General features: G+C 46.6%; 1 protein-coding gene across 5 annotated transcripts in view; it reads right to left on the bottom strand.

Annotated features, from left to right (window-relative positions):
* The window catches only part of CDH3 (cadherin 3), a 114,284-nt gene that overhangs the window by 94,156 nt on the left and 1,811 nt on the right, over positions 1-18,317 (bottom strand). Inside the window, exons 1-3 of one of the 5 annotated variants that reach the window (XM_059999835.1) lie at positions 13,728-13,985; positions 3,065-3,168; positions 1,196-1,249 (exon numbers count right to left, since the gene is read on the bottom strand). In XM_059999835.1, the coding sequence (XP_059855818.1) occupies positions 1,196-1,198 (3 nt within the window). In that variant the 5' untranslated portion in view covers positions 1,199-1,249; positions 3,065-3,168; positions 13,728-13,985. Of the gene's footprint in view, positions 1-1,195; positions 1,250-3,064; positions 3,169-7,015; positions 7,029-7,393; positions 7,482-13,727; positions 13,986-18,317 lie in introns of those variants that run through there. The other 4 variants (XM_059999838.1, XM_059999834.2, XM_059999836.1 and 1 more) reach the window with 4 other exon arrangements.

Raw genomic sequence — 18,317 nt, 5'->3', positions numbered from 1 at the left:
GGGGGAGGGTGATAACTAAAGGGCTCTTTGGGGCATGACGAAAATTTGCTCATGGTGACGCTTGCACAACTGTGAATATACTAGAATTTGCTGAAGTGTACATTTTCAGTGGGTGAATTGTGTGGTATTTGAATTATATCTCAATAAAGCTGTTAAAAAGGAACTACAGAAGTAATGTCGTAGTTTGTTGACCCATGACATAGCACACAGTTGCTTAGCCTCTCACAAAGCACCTTTCCTCACGTTGTCACAACCAGCCAGGCATTTGCCCCTTCAATGGCTGAGAAAGCCAAGGCTCAGAAATGGAACTGACTAGGACACAGGTAACCAATGGTGAGATGTGAGCAGAACCCAGGTCTTTGGACTCGCTGTCCAGTGCTCACTGCAGCACAGACTTTCCCAGAGTTACATTCAGAGACTGGGTAAGTCACTCCTCAAAGCCCCGGGGGAGAGGAGATGACAGGAAGGGACCCATCCCTAGACCTGTCCCTCCCTGCTGCACCTCTGGCGCCAGCTTCCTCCTCTCTGCACCCCCTACCCCCCCCACCCCCGCCCTTCCCTGTGACGTATTTCGAAAAGGGCTCCAAAAGGGTGAGGAACCAGTTCAAGGTCACACAGCAGATATCAGACCTTTGACTTCCTTGATTTTTTTTTTTTTGCGGTATGCGGGCCTCTCACTGTTGTGGCCTCTCCCGCTGAGGAGCACAGGCTCTGGACGCGCAGGCTCAGCAGCCACGGCTCACGGTCCCAACCGCTCTGTGGCACGCGGGATCCTCCCGGACCAGGGCACGAACCCGTGTCCCCTGCACCGGCAGGCGGACTCTCAACCACTGCGCCACCAGGGAAGCCCCTCCTTGATATTTTTGAGAATGAAAGGAGAGAGGGTTTGGGGCTTGGGTAGGGTTTGAGGTGAGCCAAGCCCCATCCCGTTCCTGATTTTTCTCTACACAACACCTCCCCTCCAAAACTCTCTCCTCTTTCATACTTTCAAAGGCACCAACCACTACAAGAGGGCTTTTAAAAATATTAATTGTAGAAGAAATATTAATTGTAGAAAAATCAGGAAATACAGATAAAGGGAATAAGGATCATCTTGGTCTCACTCCTCAGATGTAAACATGGAGGTGACCATGGGGACTATTTTGGGTGACTCTGGAGCCAGCGCATGGCTTCGAATCCTGGCTTCATCACTCACCATCTGCGTGACCTCTGGCAGCTCATTTCACCTCTCTGACCTCAGTTTCTTCACCTGTAATATGGGAATAATAACAGCACCTACTCAGAGTTGTGTGACAATTAAATGAGGCTATAAAAAGCACTAAAAACAGTGTATGGCCCATAGCAAGCACTCAGTACATCATTGTATTTTCCCAGTGATTTCCTTCATACGTATTTTTTCCCTAGAAAAATGAGATCATTCCGTACCCATCATTTTATAATGGATCCCTCCCCTCCCCTTACCTTAACTGAATTATTAACATCTTTCCCTAGCATTAGAAATCCTTCTATAGAACTTTTTTTTTTTTTTTTTGCCTCGCTGTGCATGGCTTGTGGGATCTTAGTTTCCCCACCAGGGATCAAACCCAGGCCCTTGGCAGAGAAAGCACAGAGTCCTAACGACTGGACTGCCAGAGAATTCCCTAGAACATCTTTCTTAAGATATCATATGCATATGTAGTATTCCATCTCCTGAAGTGGGATACTTAGGTGTGATTTTTGTTTCCCCACCACCAAACACATTCCTCATCTTTGACCAATTACTGCTTCAGGACAAATTCCTAGGGAATTCGTTGAGTCAAAGCTGGATGTGCAGGCATTTCAGGCTTCTGGCACATAATCACCAAACTGCCCCTAAGAAAAGTTATGAATAGTTTCACTTCTGCCAGCTTAGAAAAGAAGGCCCCACGCTCTCCAGTGCCTTGTCTCCTCTTATCATTTAGAAACATCATTTCCAACTTGACCCAAGAGAAGTGTTGTTTCCTGCCATATTTTGATTTGCAGTCCCAACTCTTCCTAGTGGAACTCAGTTTAGGCATCTGCTCAACCCCATGACTCCTCTGGGTGGCCCTGGACTGGTCATCAACCTCTCTGAACCCAGAAATCTCAGTTATAATTCCCAAATAAACCCTTGGTTTCTTCAATGAGATAATATATGTAAAAATTCAACCCCAAGCCACATTTTTATTATTTAAAATAGGCTGTAGGGATTTCAGAAACAAGGATGGCATTTCAGGAGAGCCCTGTAGGTAACTGTGGTGCACATGGGGAAACTGAGGCCTGGAAAGGAGAAGTCTTCCCAATAAGAAAAAGTCAGAAACATCTAATAGAAAAATGGGTGAAAACACGAATGGGCAACTTAGAGAGGAAACCTAAATGTGTGCTACTAGGCAAAGAGATGTTCAAACTCATTAGTTATCAGGGAAATGCAAGCCAAACAAAGAGGAGAAACCAAGTCACGGACTATCAAACATTAGGAAGTTGGATAACACCAAGTGTTGGTAGGGTGTGGGGAAATGGGACTCTCATGTGGCACTGCTGAGTGTAGACTAAGACCCTGAAACCCAGCGATTCCACTCCTGGACAAATATCCCAGGGCCCTTCCCACAAGGCCGAGGATGTTCACGGCAGCTGTTGTCGGTGGTAGCTGGGAGTAGGAGAAAAACTGAATGCCCCTCACTGGGAGTAAATATGCAAAATATGGTGAAGGCACATTATGGAACAATTACAATTATGCAACGATTCAAAACAGCTAAGCAGACTGTGAGTCAACGAAGACCTGTGAGCCAAATGTGACACATCACCTGTTTTTGTACAGCTCGGCTCAAGCTGAGAATGATTTTTACATTTTTAAATGGTGGGGGAAAAAAGAATATGTTGTGACACAGGAGAGTTAGATAAACATTATTATCTCACAAGGCTCCTGTGGGTCAGGAACTTGGGAATGGCTTGACTAACTGGCTCTGGCTTGGGATCTCTCATGAGGTTGCAGTTAAGATGTTGCTGGGGCTGTAGTCGTCTGTAGGTTTGACTGGGGCGGGAGAATCATTCAAAATGGCTCACGTACATGGCTGGTAAGTTGGTAATAACTGTTGGCAGGAGGCCTCAGCTCCTCTTAGACCACTCCATAGGGCTGCTTGAGTGTCCTCACAGCATGGTAGCCGGCTTCCCCTAGAGTGGGTGATCAATGAGACAGAAAGAGGATACTGTGATGTCTTTCATCCCCTAGCCTTGGAATTTGCAGTTATCCTTGCAATATCCTATTTGTTGAGTAAGGTCACCTCTATGCAGTGCAAGAGGGGACTGCTCAAAGATATGAATACCAGGAGTTTCTTACTGACTACCACAGTAAGGAACAGAAGTGATTTATAGCAGATCCTTTTTAATTAAAAAATTAAATTCACATTCACATGAGACAACACTATACATTTGACAAAGCTACACACAAATTCAGAGGTATTTTATTAAACGGAATGGGGGAGGAGGGTAATGGGAGTGGAGGATAGAGATAAAAAGAAATGAATGAATGTGTGAATTAATAAAACCAGAGAGAAGCCTTGTACAAACCAATTAAGAGAGTGGGCTGGGAACTGAGATGATTAATTCAACTCTCTTTACTCAAGCCCCCATGGTAGCCAACCCCCCCACCAGCAAAAAAAAAAAAGGGAGAGAAAGAAAAGTTTCCTTGTCCAAGATCACAAGAACTCAGCCTCCCTCATCAAGTACTGCTCTCTCTGCCTGTCACACCTTATTCAATTCATGGTTGACCTCCAGGGTCTTCAGAGAGCTCCAGTTCCTGATTAAATAGAGAAGATTTTTGCCTGTGGGAAGGGGTGTGGGGAGCAGCAGAACAAGCCTGGGAAGAAAAGGCCTAGTTATTACCCAAATAGTGGTGCTGGTGGATTGCTCACCCTTCCTGCCAGGGTTCCTCCTTCTCTGGAGACAAAGGGCTCTCAGAGCACAAAGCCCTGTGAACACCCCCAGGTCCAGCCTGTGAGTGGTGGGAGAATCGAAACTCTCATTTCTTTAAAAATATATCCTGTGGTTCTAGGCCTTGTGACTTCTTTTATTTTTTTTAATCTTCGAAGCTCACCATGCAAGAATTGTTATTTCAAGATGCCCAAAGAACTGAGTTAGATTGTTTTTAACTGTTTTACCTCCCTGTAAGGTCATTCATTCAGCAAATACTTATTGAGCACCTACTATGTGCCAGCATTAAGGATATAGCAGTGAACAAAGCAGGCAAAGCCCCTGTCCTCATGAGGGGTGGAAGTAGTGGGAACAGATGTTAGACAGTAAGCAAATAAAAAATACAACATGTAAACTAAAATGGGTTAAAGAGACAAAAAGTCATTGTGTTATCAGGAAAGCCTTGTATTTGAATCAAGACCTTAAGGGTAAGAAGGAGCCAGCCCAGTGAAAAGCAGTTTTGGAGTAAAAATAGCAGGTGTAAAGGCTCTGAGGTTGGAATAAACTTGTGTTTGAGTTGATTAGAGGGGCAGGCAGGGCTCAGATCAGAGAGGTCCTTGTAGCTCTTTGTCAAAAGAACTTGGGCTTTATTCTGAGTGTGAGATGGAACTGACTCCACCATTATTAGCTACATGACCTTGGGCAAATTATTTCATTCCTCTGAGCTTAGTTTACCTACCTATAAAGTGGATAATATTGGGCTGGCCGAAAAGTTCCTTCGGTTTTTAAGTAAAAATAAGAGACACATTTTTCATTTTCACCAAGAACTTTATTGAATAACGTATTCACCATTTTGTTCCACTACCTTCTGCCATTTTTCAGGCAACTTCATAATTCCATCTTCCCAAAACGTTTTATCTTTTTGAGCAAAGAACTGTTCCAGGTGTCTTTTATAGTCTTCCAGGCAATTGAAAATTTTTCCATTAAGAGAATCTTGTAAAGACCGAAATAAATGGAAATCCGAAGGTGCAATGTCTGGTGAATATGGCGGATGAATCAGAACTTCCCAGCCAAGGTGTAACAGTTTTTGCCTGGTCATCAAAGAAACATTCAGTCTTCGGGCTTCCCTGGTGGCGCAGTGGTTGAGAGTCCGCCTGCCGATGCAGGGTACACGCGTTCGTGCCCCGGTCTGGGAAGATCCCACATGCCGCGGAGCGGCTGAGCCCGTGAGCCATGGCCGCTGAGCCTGTGCGTCCGGAGCCTATGCTCCGCAACGGGAGAGGCCACAACAGTGAGAGGCCCACGTACAGCAATAAAAAAAAAAGAAAAAAAGAAACATTCAGTCTTGTAGTATCCTAATGGAAGATTATGCGTTCTCTGTTGACTAATTCCGGACGCTTTTTGTCAAGTGCTGTTTTCAGTTGGTCTAACTGGGAGCAGTACTTGTTGGAATCAATCGTTTGGTTTTCTGGAAGGAGCTCATAATAGAGGGCTCCTTTCCAATCCCACCATATACACAACATCACCATTTTTGAATGAAGATCGGCCTTTGGTGTGGTTGGTGGTGGATCATTTCACTTGCCCGGCGATCTCTTCCATTCCACATTACCGTACAGTATCCACTTTTCATTGCCCGTCACAATTTGTTTTAAAAACGGAACATTTTTGTTACGTCTAAGTAGAGAATCCCATGTGGAAATACGGTCAAGAAGGTTTTCTTCGCTTACCTTAGGTGGAACCCAAACATCAAAGCGATTAACGTAACCAGGCTGGTGCAAATGATTTTCAACCCTTGATGTGGATACTTCGAGTATGTCGGCTATCTCCCGCGTGGTATAACGTTGATTGTTCTCAGTTAATGTCTCCATTTGATCGCTATCAACTTCAACTGGTCTACCCAACTGTGGAGCATGGTCCAGCAAGAAATCTCCAGCAAGAAACTTCAAAAACCACTTCTGACACGTTCGATCAGTCACAGCACCTTCTCCATACACTGCACAAATCTTTTTTTTGTTTCAGCTGTGTTTCTACCTTTCTTGAAATAATAAAGCATAATATGCCAAAAATGTTGCTTTTTTTCTTCCTTATAAGATTTTTTTAAAATGCTGCCACAATATAATCTAGCAAAATTGTTTTGAATGAAGTTAAAGAAACTAAGCCCTACTAGAGTCATCTTGCTGAAACAACTGAACGAACTTTTTGGCCAAACTTTTTTTTACTTTCCTATCACATTTTAAGATTCCCATGAGGAGGGAATCAATTACTGGTATTTGTAGACAATGGGCAGAAAAGATGGCTTCAGTCGATCTGAGTTACTCCAGTTTTCTGCATCTTCTGCTACTCTGCGGCCCCTTCTACCCTTCCTCCTCCTACTGCTGTGGCACCCTATCTTCCCCAAAGCCCCTTCCTTTATAGCTCTACTTGAGGTCTCCCTCTGTACTGGATTCCCCTCCCACCAGCCACCATCTTCTCCACCCTCTCCCCGACCCCCTCCCCTCCCTTCAATTTCAGGTACAAACACTTCCTGTTTCTAGCCCCGCCCACTCTCTGGGATTTCTCCATCCGCTTCCCCTCTCTTCCCCATCCCCCTCCAAATTACCCTGAGAATTTCTCTAGGACCTCTCACCAAGCTGTTTACCCTTTCTCCTACCTCCCAAGGAAACTATTCTTTAAACTGCCTTCCTCCACTCCCCACCCCCGGAAGAGTCTTTCCAAACCGTTCTCCCTCCTCCCAAAGATTACTCGTTAAACGTTATCCCTCTACCACCCTCATTTTCCAAATCGTTCCCTAATTCCCCTCTCAATTCTAAAGTACTTCGCTCCTCCAGGACCCGACTTCACCCACTCTTATCTCACTCTGCCCACAAATGAAGCTGGATCACTCTCCAGACTGTCTCTTCCTTCCAACCACCCTCCCAATTACCGCTCCCGGCAGCCTCTCCCCCACGACTTAAAATGTCCCCTCGAAGGAACCTCACAGTCCTATACCCGGCTAAGTCTCCTTTCTGATGTTCCCGCTACTTCCTGGGTTCCAGTTCTACCCCACTCTTGCAAGCATCCCGTGCTGGGTTCCCTCCCCACACAGGGAAGAGCCCCTTTCTGCACGTACCTCGAGGTTCCGGCCCGCGCCGCCCCCTTCTCCGTCCTCCGCCCACGCTCGGCCACTCCTTCAGCCCTTCTCTCGCTCTGCCCTGCTCGCTCCCTTCCTTCCCTCCACCTTCTGACTCCACATTGCTCCCTTCTCCAAATTCCCGGCCCTCCTACCAGGGGCCCCTCTGGGTCGCCCTCACCTCTGCACGGCCCTCCCCATTCCCCTCCCCCTTCCCGGCCTCCCCTCCCCCGCCCGCCGCTCCCCTGCTCCGTGCCCCTCAGCTCGCCATTCCTCTCCTCGAGCCGCGTGCCCTGCCCGGCCCCAGCTCCCTAGTTTCCCGCTCCCTCGCACCCTCTCCCCCATTCCAGGCTCGGCCCTCGCTCCCCGCAGCCTGACCTGCAATGGCGGCTAACAAGCACGGTGCCACGCAGCAACGGGCGACAACCGAACCTCCCGCCGCTGTCGCCGCTCCCGCCAGCACTTCCCGGGCAGAGCACCCGAGCACGCGCGCACGTGGGGCCAGGGCGGAGACAGGCGAGCGCCGAGAGTGGCGAGCCGGAGAAGGGGCGTGGGGAGCGGGGATGGATTGGGGGGGAGGGGAGTTCGAGTGGCGGCCAGCTCTACGTCGGTGACTGCCGATTCCCATGTGCTGAGGCCGGTGGGGGCTACTCCGGAGATCCCCGGAGATGGAAGGGGCGATGGAGCCCTCGTGCACGCCTTGGACACACTCTTAGCTCGGCCCCACCAAATGCGCCCGTTCTGCGGGCAGGTTCCTCACCTTAAAGGGAGCCGAGTAAGGGGTGACCATAATGAGAAGCCCACGCACCACACGTTAAGAGTAGCCCCTGCTCACCGCAACTAGAGAAAGCCCACACACAGCAACAAAGACCCAACACAGCCACCCCCCCGCCCCCCCAAAAAAGAAGGCAGTAGGGAGGCCAGTGTGACTGGAGTGGAGTAGACAAAGGGCAGAGTGGTGGCAAGTGATTAAAGGGGTGAAGTGAGGATTAAAGTAGATAATGAATGTTAAGCTTTTTGAACCTAGTAGTTGCTCAATAAATTAAAGCTTTTTTTTTTTTTTTTCTTTAAGAAACTACATTTTGGGCTTCCCTGGTGGCGCAGTGGATAAGAATGGCCTGCCAAAAAAAAAAAAAAAAAAAAAAGAATGGCCTGCCAATGCAGGGGACACAGGTTGCATCCCCGGTCCGGGAAGATCCCACATGCGTGGAGCAACTAAGCCCATGCGCCACAGCTACTGAGCCTGCGCTCTAGAGCCCGTGAGCCACAACTACTGAAGCCCGTGCACCTAGAGCCCGTGCTCCGCAACAAGAGGAGCCACCGCAATGAGAAGCCCACGCACCGTAATGAAGAGCAGCCCCGCTCTCTGCAAATAGAGAAAGCCCTCAGGCAGCAACAAAGAGCCAAAACAGCCAATAAATAAATAAATAAATAAACATTTTTTTAAAACCACTACATTTTGTTTTTTAAAATTCTGTGGGGCTTCCCTGGTGGCGCAGTGGTTGAGAGTCCGCCTGCCGATGCAGGGGACATGGGTTCGTGCCCCGGTCCGGAAAGATCCCACATGCCGCAGAGCGGCTGGGCCCATGAGCCATGGCCACTGAGCCTGCGCATCCGGAGCCTGTGCTCCGCAGCGGGAGAGGCCACAACAGTGAGAGGCCCAAGTACTGCCAAAAAAAAAAAAAAAATTGTGACATAATCTCAGGTGTACACACAAAAAGGGAAAACAACATAATGAACATCCATTTAACCATGATCTACTCTAATAAATAAAACTCATCAGCTATGGTTGAAGCTTCCTATGCACCTGACCCTATCCCCACCCTCTGCCCCAAACATCACTCACTGAATATAGTGCTGATCATTCCTGTACACAGCTTTATATATTTACTCCATATGCGTGTATCCATAAACAATCTCTAGAACTGTTTTTCAGGTTTTAAATATATATATGTATATATACACATATATATGCATGTATATATACACACATATATGCATATATCTGGTAAAGGATTAATATCCAGAATATATAGAGAACTCCTAAAACTCAATAACAAAACAACAAACAACCTGATTCAAAAATGAGCAAAAGATTTGAATAGACATTTTCCCAAAGAAGTCATATGAACGGCCAATAAGCACATGAAAAGATACTCAACATTACTGATCGTTAGGGAAATGTAAACCAAAACTACAAGATACAACCTCACATCCATTAGGATGGCTACTATCCAAAAGCCAGAAAACAGGGACTTCCCTGGTGGCGCAGTGGTTAAGAATTCGCCTGCCAATGCAGGGGACACAAGTTCGATCACTGCTTGGGAAGATCCCACAAGCCGCAGAGCAACTAAGCCCGTGCACCACAACTACTGGGCCTGAGCTCTAGAGCCCATGCGCCTAGAGCCTGTGCTCCGCAACAAGAGAAGCCCACGCACCGCAACGAGAAGCCCGCGCACCGCAACAGAGCATCCAAGAACCAACGCAGCCAAAAAATAAATAAATAAATTTATTTTTAAAAAAACCCGGAAAACAGTAAGTGTTGACAAGGATGTGGAGAAACTGGAACCCTTGTGCACTGTTAGTAGGAATGTAAAATGGTTCAGTCGCTGTAGAAAGCAGTATGGAAGTTCCTCAAAAAATTAAAAATAGAATTACCATATGAGCCAGCAATTCTATATCCAAAAGAATTAAGAATTATCCAAGACCCTCTTCAGGGTCTTGAAGAGACATTTGTACACCCATGTTCATAGTAGCATTATTCACAATAGCTAAAACATGGGAGCAACCCAAGTGTCTGATTGATGAATAGATTACCAAAAAGTGGTATATATTGGGTTGGCCAAAAAGTTCCTCTGGGTTTTTCTGTACGGTGTTACAGAAAAGCCCGAAAGAAACTTTTTGACTAATCCAATACACTCCGCGGAATATTATTTGGCCTTAAAAAGGAAGGAAATTCTGTAATATGCTATAACATGGATAAAACTTGAAGACATTATTCTAAGTGAAATAAGCAACTCACAAAAACAAAAATACTGTATGATTTCACTTATATGAGGTATTTAGGGCTTCCCTGGTGGCGCAGTGGTTGAGAATCTGCCTGCTAATGCAGGGGACACGGGTTCGAGCCCTGGTCTGGGAAGATCCCACATGCCGCGGAGCAACTAGGCCTGTGAGCCACAACTACTGAGCCTGCGCGTCCGGAGCCTGTGCTCCGCAACGAGAGGCCGCGACAGTGAGAGGCCCGCGCACCGCGATGAAGAGTGACCCCCGCTTGCCACAACTAGAGAAAGCCCTCGCACAGAAACGAAGACCCAACACAGCCCAAAATAAATAAATAAATATATGAGGTATTTAGAGTAGTCAAAATCATAGACAGAAAGTATAATGGTGGTATAATTGACAAGGGCTGGAGAGGGGGAAATGGGGAGTTAATGTTTAAAGAGTATTGTTTATGACAGGAAACTGTCACATGTAGCCCAGTGATCAAACTTAGTGTCACTAATATAGTCCAGGCCTATGTGATGGGCCTCCTGATACGATGTAATGGGAAAAAGATAACATGGCCTATGCAGTATTTACACAAAACTGACTTTCTTGAATCTAATCACAAAGAATAAATAGGCGACAGATTCAGATGGTAGAATCTTCTACAAGACAACTTCCCTGGACTCTTCAAAAATGTCATGAAAGGGGCTTCCCTGGTGGCGCAGTGGTTGAGAGTCCGCCTGCCGATGCAGGGGACACGGGTTCGTGCCCCGGTCTGGGAAGATCCCATATGCCGCGGAGCGGCTGGGCCCATGAGCCATGGCCGCTGAGCCTGCGCGTCCGGAGCCTGTGCTCCGCAACGGGAGAGGCCACTGTAACAGTGAGAGGCCCGCATGCTGCAAAAAAAAAATGTCATGAAAGAAAAAATGAGGTGACCATTGATCAGGTCCTGGATCACAAACAAAACAAATTTACAGCTATACAGGACAACACTGGAATAACTGGGGAAATTTAAATATGGAACTGTATATCATTTAATTGTATTTAATTATATCCATGCTGAGCGTCTTAGGTGTGATAATGGTATTGTGGCTGCGTGTGAAAATGTCCTTGATCTTAGGAGATGCAGGGTGAAGTATTTGAGGTGTAAAGTGTCAGGATGTCTGCAAGTAGGTCTAAAACGGTTCAGCCAAAACAAAATAAAATGTGTGTGTAAATAACCTGGCAAATTGGATTGACAGTGAATCCAGATGAAAGATATATGAATGTTTGTTGATTGTACAGTTTTGAAAACGTTTCTGTTGGTTTGAATTTTTTTTGAAGAAAAAGTTGTGGGAAAAAAACCCACTTTGCCCACGGAGGTACTGAGCCCCTCCTGCATTATTTATGACAGTGTTGCCTGAGACTTGCAGGTCTGACCACAGCCGACGCTGACGCTGATCAGCCCTATTGCCAAGTGTTCCAGATCTCTCCCCCTCAGGTGCATCCCTTGTGGATGGAGTATATCGTTATTTAGATGCTGCGAAAATTCCAGCATCCTTTAAAGGCGGAAAGGGAAAGAAGAAAGAGGAGAGGAAGCCGGCAACAGGCTCACCTGGTGCAAGTTCTGTGGCCTCCCGGGCACCCACTGCGGTGTGGCATCGCCCCCTCGTGGCCACCGGCAGGCACGCGTTGTCCGGGCCGGGAGACGGGCAGCAGGACCCTGCAGCACTCGCTCCCACCGGGACGCGCTCGCGGAGAGTTCCCCGCAAGGGCAGCACCCCCACAATCCCAGCTTGTTCACCTTGGGACCGAACATTTTAAAGAACACCAACTACGAGCGGGCAAGGAGCAAAGTCCTATACAGATATTAACTCAATCCTAGCATTAAGTCCCAACAGGTGGGACAATTGTAGCCCCATTTAAAACAAGTTTGCGCCAGGTCACTCAGAGAGCAAGAAGTATTGACCGTTTTTAGCTGTATAAAAGATACTTGTGTCTCCATTCCTGAAAGATTTTGCTGTATACATACTTCTAGGTTGACAGATATTTTAAGCACAATGAAGATTTCATTCCCCATTCGTATGGCTTCCACAGATGCTATTGGGAAGTCAGATGTTACTTCTTGAAGTTAATTGATCTTTTTCTCTAATTGCTTTTAAGATTTTATTTACCTTTTATATTTTATTGTTTCACCGTGATGTATCTGTTGTGGACTTATTTTTATTTGTGCTCCTTGAGTTTCATTGGGCTTCTTGAATCTGTAGCTTGGTATGTCTTTCATATAGCTTGTTCTGTATTTTCCTTCTGGGAATCTGATTAAATTTATGTTGGGCTTTCTACCCAATGGCTTAAGGTATTTTACTTTGTCTTCTATACTTTCCATCTCATTGTCTCTGTGCAATAATAGTTTCTGGACAATTTCTTCTCACCGATATTCCAGTTCATTCTCTCTTCTTTTATGTTTAATTTGCTGTCTAAACAGACAGCTGTTGTTTTTTTAAATTAGCTTTTTTTTTTTTTGCGGTACGCGGGCCTCCCACCGCCGCGGCCTCTCCCGCTGCGGGACGCGCAGGCCCAGCGGCCACAGCCCATGGGCCCAGCCGCTCCGCGGCACGTGGGATCCTCCCGGACCGGGGCATGAACCCGCGTCCCCTGCATCGGCAGGCAGACTCCCAACCACTGCGCCACCAGGGAAGCCCTAAATTAGCTTTTTTTTTTTAAAAAAAAAAAAAACAATCTATTTGGTTATTTTTTCTAAACTGCTAGGCCAATTTTTAAAGCTTGTTTTTTGTAGATATTTTCAACCTTGTCTTTTATCTCTTTAAAAATACTAAGAATTGCTATTTTATACTCTTTCTCTGATAATTCCAGAAGTGTTTGGGTCTGTTTGTTGTCTATTAATTCTGCATGTTCTTTCACGATTTCTTATGTCCTTGTGTATCTAGTTATCTTTGAGAATGTGCTGGAAGTTACTAAAAATGAAGTGTGTGTGTGAATACTTTGATGTCTACGATGATAATACCTTTCTCTAAGGATCATTTCCATTTGCTTTTGTCAGACACCCGGGCACACCACTAGGTCAATGTTATAGAGTTTGAAGGCTGAGGATCTCTACACCTCCAAGACAACCTGAATTTGGGAGACATGTCTATGCCAGGGCTTATCTCCAGTTTAACATTTTCTTGAGCATGTCTTCATTTGGGGTCCCAGTTCAAATGTGGGGTGATTATTCAGACTCCCAGCTTTCAACACTTTTACATTTGTACCCCTTATACTGCAAGTCCACCAACTTTACTGCTGGCTTTCACAGGTGTCTCTTTCCACCAGCAAATGCCTTCAGGCAAAAGCAGCTTTGAGTGTTGGGATTATGACTTAGTCTCTTGCTTCTCCTAGACTCTGATCCTTAATTCTTCACTCTCCTGTTAGCTCTTTGCAATGCTTTTTTCAACGTTTCATCCAGCTTAAGTTATTTTCCATGGAAGAGTTGGTGCTAATTACCTAGACTACCATTACCATGAGTGTAACCCTTCACTCAAGGCTTCATTATTCTCCCTCCAGCCTAGCTGCACAGGACGCTTCCTGTACCGAGGAAGAGAGCAGACGGGAGGAGAGAGGAAAAGGAGATGGTGTTTCTGGTTTTATGACCGTGTTTCGGGGGAGTAGAAACTTACAGCCCCTCAGGAAAAGCCAAACTTTTTTTTCAGAGAGGGGAGCTATTGTTACCTTAAGTTTCTCCACTTACCTAGACTACCTCATATGATTCAACGTCTCCCCAAACTGTCCAGCAGATCACTGATAGGAGATGGCAGTTTCCGGCCACTAGGCAGAGCCGGGGTGGGGGAGAGGGCGCAAGGCCCCGGTCTGGCGTGTTCTAGCCACGGGGCGTGGGTGGTTGGTGGCGGCCACGGGAGGAGCGTAGCCTGGCCCCGGGAGCAGAGTGCAGGGCAAATACCTCGCGCGCGCTCAAGCTCTTGCCTCCTCTTCACTTTCTCAAGATGGAGCGAACACCAAGCGGCACGCATTCGCCTCTGCGCATGTCAAAAATGACTATAGCATGCGCCAGGGCCACGTTCCTCGCCCACGAGCGCCCCAGTCAGCGGCGGAATACGTCAAACCAGGAGCCGAAGCGCACCACCGCCAAGGCTTTCGGGAAATGTAGTCTGCAGCCGCGCAGCGCCTGGAGACCTGGGAGGCTGCTCCCTTTGCAAGCGGGTGGCCCGCACTAGGTGGACTACACTCCCTACCCAGCACTCCTACAGTGTTAGGGGACGCAAGTGCGCTTCTTTTTTTATTTTTGGCCCGGAGGCATGCGGGATCTTAGTTCCCCCACCAGGGATGGAACCCCTGTCCCCTGCAGTGGAAGCGTGGTCTTAACCACTGGACCCACAGAGAAGTCCAAGTGGGCTTCCTTTGACACCTCTTTAAAAGGCACACCCAGATTTTCTATTATTAAGTCTAACTTTGGTGGTATAAACCTAATCTGTCTGGTGTCACCATTTTAAACGGCTTTCTCGCCCTCGCCAGGCTATCAAATCCCCTTTAGGAGCTCATAACCTGAGAAAAAGCAATTTTGTGCTTACTTACGGTTATTAAAACTTAGTCGAGACCAGTTCAAAACTCGAAATTCATACCTGATTCTTAGATGCCCGCATGCCCAGCCCGCATGGGTCAGGTGAGGGATAAGAAGGAAGGTGCCGGTCCGCTGTGTTAGTCCTGTTGGGCCCAGGGCCGGTGGCCTGCCCCAGCAGGCGGCCTCCTCACAGGGAGATGCGCGCCAGTCTGTGGGCTGTGTGCAGCTTCATCCCAGCCCACTATATTCATTCAGAGAGGGGTAGCCTAGTTCTGTCCTCACCTCCAACCCCTCTCCAGGTGGGTCACCCGCTAGTTTGGTGGGGCAGCCCCTGGGACACAAAGCCATTGCTCCTGCCCACCCTCTGACTTCTTTCCTCCGGTGAGTTCAGGCATAGGATAAACATATCTCCCAGTTTGTCAGCACAGTCCCAGCTTCCCGTCTGGTTAGCTCCCCCTTGAGAATGAGCTCAATGGTCCTGGTTTAGCTGATCAGTAATACATATGGTCACCCCACCCAGGATCCACTGAAATCCTGTCTTGTGACCTCTGACGGCAAAGAAATCGGAGAGAGTGGGCCTGTCCTTTTTTTTCCAAGGCACAGCACAAAGGCGGATGCTCAGAGGCCTTCACATTCTGCTGGTGGGGTTACTCCACCAGAACACCCCTCCATTCAGAAATCTCCAGACAGTTGCAGGCACCTGTTACATTCCTCCCCACCTCCTTACCACCGAATACCCACTCTTCAGGCGCACGTGCAAGCTCTCCTAAGAACTCGGAGTAGTAGCCCTGAAGTGGGCTTGTGGTTTTGCTGGAGATAAAGACAGCAAGCTCCAGTGATGTCAGATGCCCCCAATATCTCCAGTCATTCTCTTGGTGCCTGATTCCCCCGGCCCTGTGGGGAGGGCCAGGGGACTCACCCTACCACCACAAGGATCCTCTCCTCTGGATCTGACCCTGTTGCATGGTTATATGTCAGTGGGGGCCTAGGAATGAGAGGTTGTGAATTTCTCACTTCCTAGTGAACCCTGTGGGAGCATGTGCCCAGTTCTTGTGGTACCCTTTAGAATGTAGGGGAATATGACTTTTTTCATCTTTCAGGCTTTATCAGCAATTCTAAGCCAACAGAAAAGTCCATGCCAAAACTCTGTGACAACTCTTAACTTCTGAAAATGAGTATTAAAATTCAAGAACAATTGGTAATTGCTAGTTTCTTAAAGCACATGGTAAAACAAAACCTCCATTAATTACTACAACTAATACTTATCTGGTCATAGCAGAATAAAATACCATATTTATATCAGGTCCAAATTTCTTGGCTCCTTTATCCATTAAAATGTTTGTCCAAAAAAAAAAGTGTTTTTCCAAAATTACAGGGCTTTCCCTACAATTTGCTAGCAAAAATTGGTTCTTTCCTTCCACCAACTCCTGCCGATAATCACCTATGTTGCTTATCTACAGGAAGCCCTCTGTGCCCCTGCCCTCCCCTTCTTTTTAATTATTCCCTCAAATGGCATTTCTAGAGAGGGGGAACTACTTTGATTTTGACAGTACCAAGACCGACACTTTCTTGGGCTTGGATCAGACTTCTCACCCTTGGGAGCATGAATGCCCATCATTCCTTCTCCTAAATGCTTCAGACATGCTGGATGTACAGGTCAGACAGGCTCATGGTACCGAGGGGAACTAGGGAAGTGGCTTTGTATGAGAAGGGACCAGGTAAGAGCAGGGAGGCAGACTAACTGTAAAAGAGTTTAACATTCACAGAGACACATACAACAAATATGCATCACCCTCTTTTAACAAATATTAATAATTTGACAGATTTGCTTTTTTATTAAAAAAATTTGTCTTCTTTTATCCCTTCCCAACCCTTTCCCCACTAGCTACTGAGGAAACCACCACTCTGAAGCTGGTATTTTAATACTTTCCTACTTTTACTTCATATGAGTTGATAAAAAAAATAGGTGATATGGATTTTTAAAAGTTTTATCACACTGTATGTAATCCCTCTGCAACTTTATTTTCAATGTTAGCCTTGTTAGTAACATGTACACTCAGTTCAACCATTCATTAAACATTTGAGTATCTCCTGTACTGGGTACAGGGGACTGAACAAGATATGCAAGTTGTTGTTCTCAATCATCAAGCTGCTCACTTGCTATTTTTATACTTTTCTGTAAATATGTTGTGCTTCAATAAAATTTACACCCCCCAAAATCTCTACTCTCACAGAGCTTACCTTCTTGAGAAGGACATACAATAAACAAGTAAATGTCAGGTGGTGGTAGGTATTATGGAGAAAATGAAGCTGGGAAGGGAGGTCGAGCATGCCATGCAGGGGGATTGCTTTTTTTTTTTTTTTTGGCCACGCCAAGGGGCTTGTGGGATCTTAGTTCCCTGACCAAGGATTGAACCTGCGCCCTTGGCAGTGAAAACCCTGAGTCCTAACCACTGAACCACCAGGGAATTCCCGGGGATTGCTATTTCAATAGGATAGTCAAAGAAGGGTTCACTGACCAAAGATCTGCAGGAGGTGAGGAACCAAACCAGGTGACATCTAGAAGAATAGGATTCCAGGAAGAGTCAATAGCAAATGCAAAGTGTCTGAAGTGGAAGCTTGCCGTGGGTGTTTAAGTTACTGCAGAGAGTTTGGTGGAGCCGTAGTACAGTGATCAAGAAAGAAGACGAGTGGTGAGTCAGATAATACAGGAGGGTGGCAGGTGGTGACAGTACTGCATAGGGCTTTTCCTTTAGTCTTTATTCGTGGAGAGCTATTTGAGGGCTTTGAGAAGACGAGTGACACAATCTTAGACTTTTACAGTGTCACTCTGGCTGCTGAACTTCGAACATAGAGAGGCACGGGTGGAAGCAGGGAAACCAACTAGGAGGCTATTTATTGCAAATATCTGGACCGTAGATGATGACGGTGACTTGGTCTAGGATGGTAGAGGCAACAAGAAATGGCATCCACATATATCCTGCAAGTTGGCAGACAGAACTTACTGAATCTTGGACGTGGGGTGTGAAAGAAAGGTATCAAGAATGGTTCCCCAGTTTGGGACTTGAGCAACTGGAAGGATGGGGTTGCCTTTTCCCAGACGGGAGAGCTGAGGTAGGAACATGCTTATGATGAGGGTGGGAAGGGGAGATCATGAGTTAGTTCATTTTTGGACATATTAAATTTGAGATGTCTGTTAGAAATTCAAGTGGAGGTGTCAAGTAGGCAGTTGGTTATGAGTATGGAATCTTGGGCTGGAGATAAAATTTTCAAGCAGTTATTTAAAGTCTTGCGAGTAGATAAGAGCCCCAATGAGGGTGACTGTAGAAAAAGAAGAGAGATCCAAAGATGGAGCCCTAGAAGAATTCCTATGTCTAGAGCAAGGGAAGATATAGAACTTGGGAGAAGTAGCTGTCAATAAAGTATAAGGAAATCTAGGTGTGATAACCTGGAAGCCAAGGATGAGGAAGTGATCAACTGTACCAAATAATGCTGACAGGTCAAGTAAAAGGACTGAAAAGGGCTTCCCTGGTGGCGCAGTTGTTGAGAGTCCGCCTGCCGCTGTGGGGGACACGGGTTCGTGCCTCGGTCCGGGAAGATCCCACATGCCGCGGAGTGGCTGGGCCCGTGAGCCATGGCCGCTGAGCCTGCACGTCCGGAGTCTGTGCTCCGCAACGGGATAGGCCACAGCAGTGAGAGGCCCGCGTACCGCAAAAAAAAAAAAAAAAAAAAAAAAAAAAGACTGAAAAAATACGACTGGAT

The sequence above is a fragment of the Delphinus delphis genome, chromosome 20 (assembly GCF_949987515.2).
Source record: "Delphinus delphis chromosome 20, mDelDel1.2, whole genome shotgun sequence".
Taxonomy (NCBI): domain Eukaryota; kingdom Metazoa; phylum Chordata; class Mammalia; order Artiodactyla; family Delphinidae; genus Delphinus; species Delphinus delphis.
Note: the sequence above shows the minus strand (reverse complement) of the source record. Positions and strands in the feature narration are given on the sequence as shown.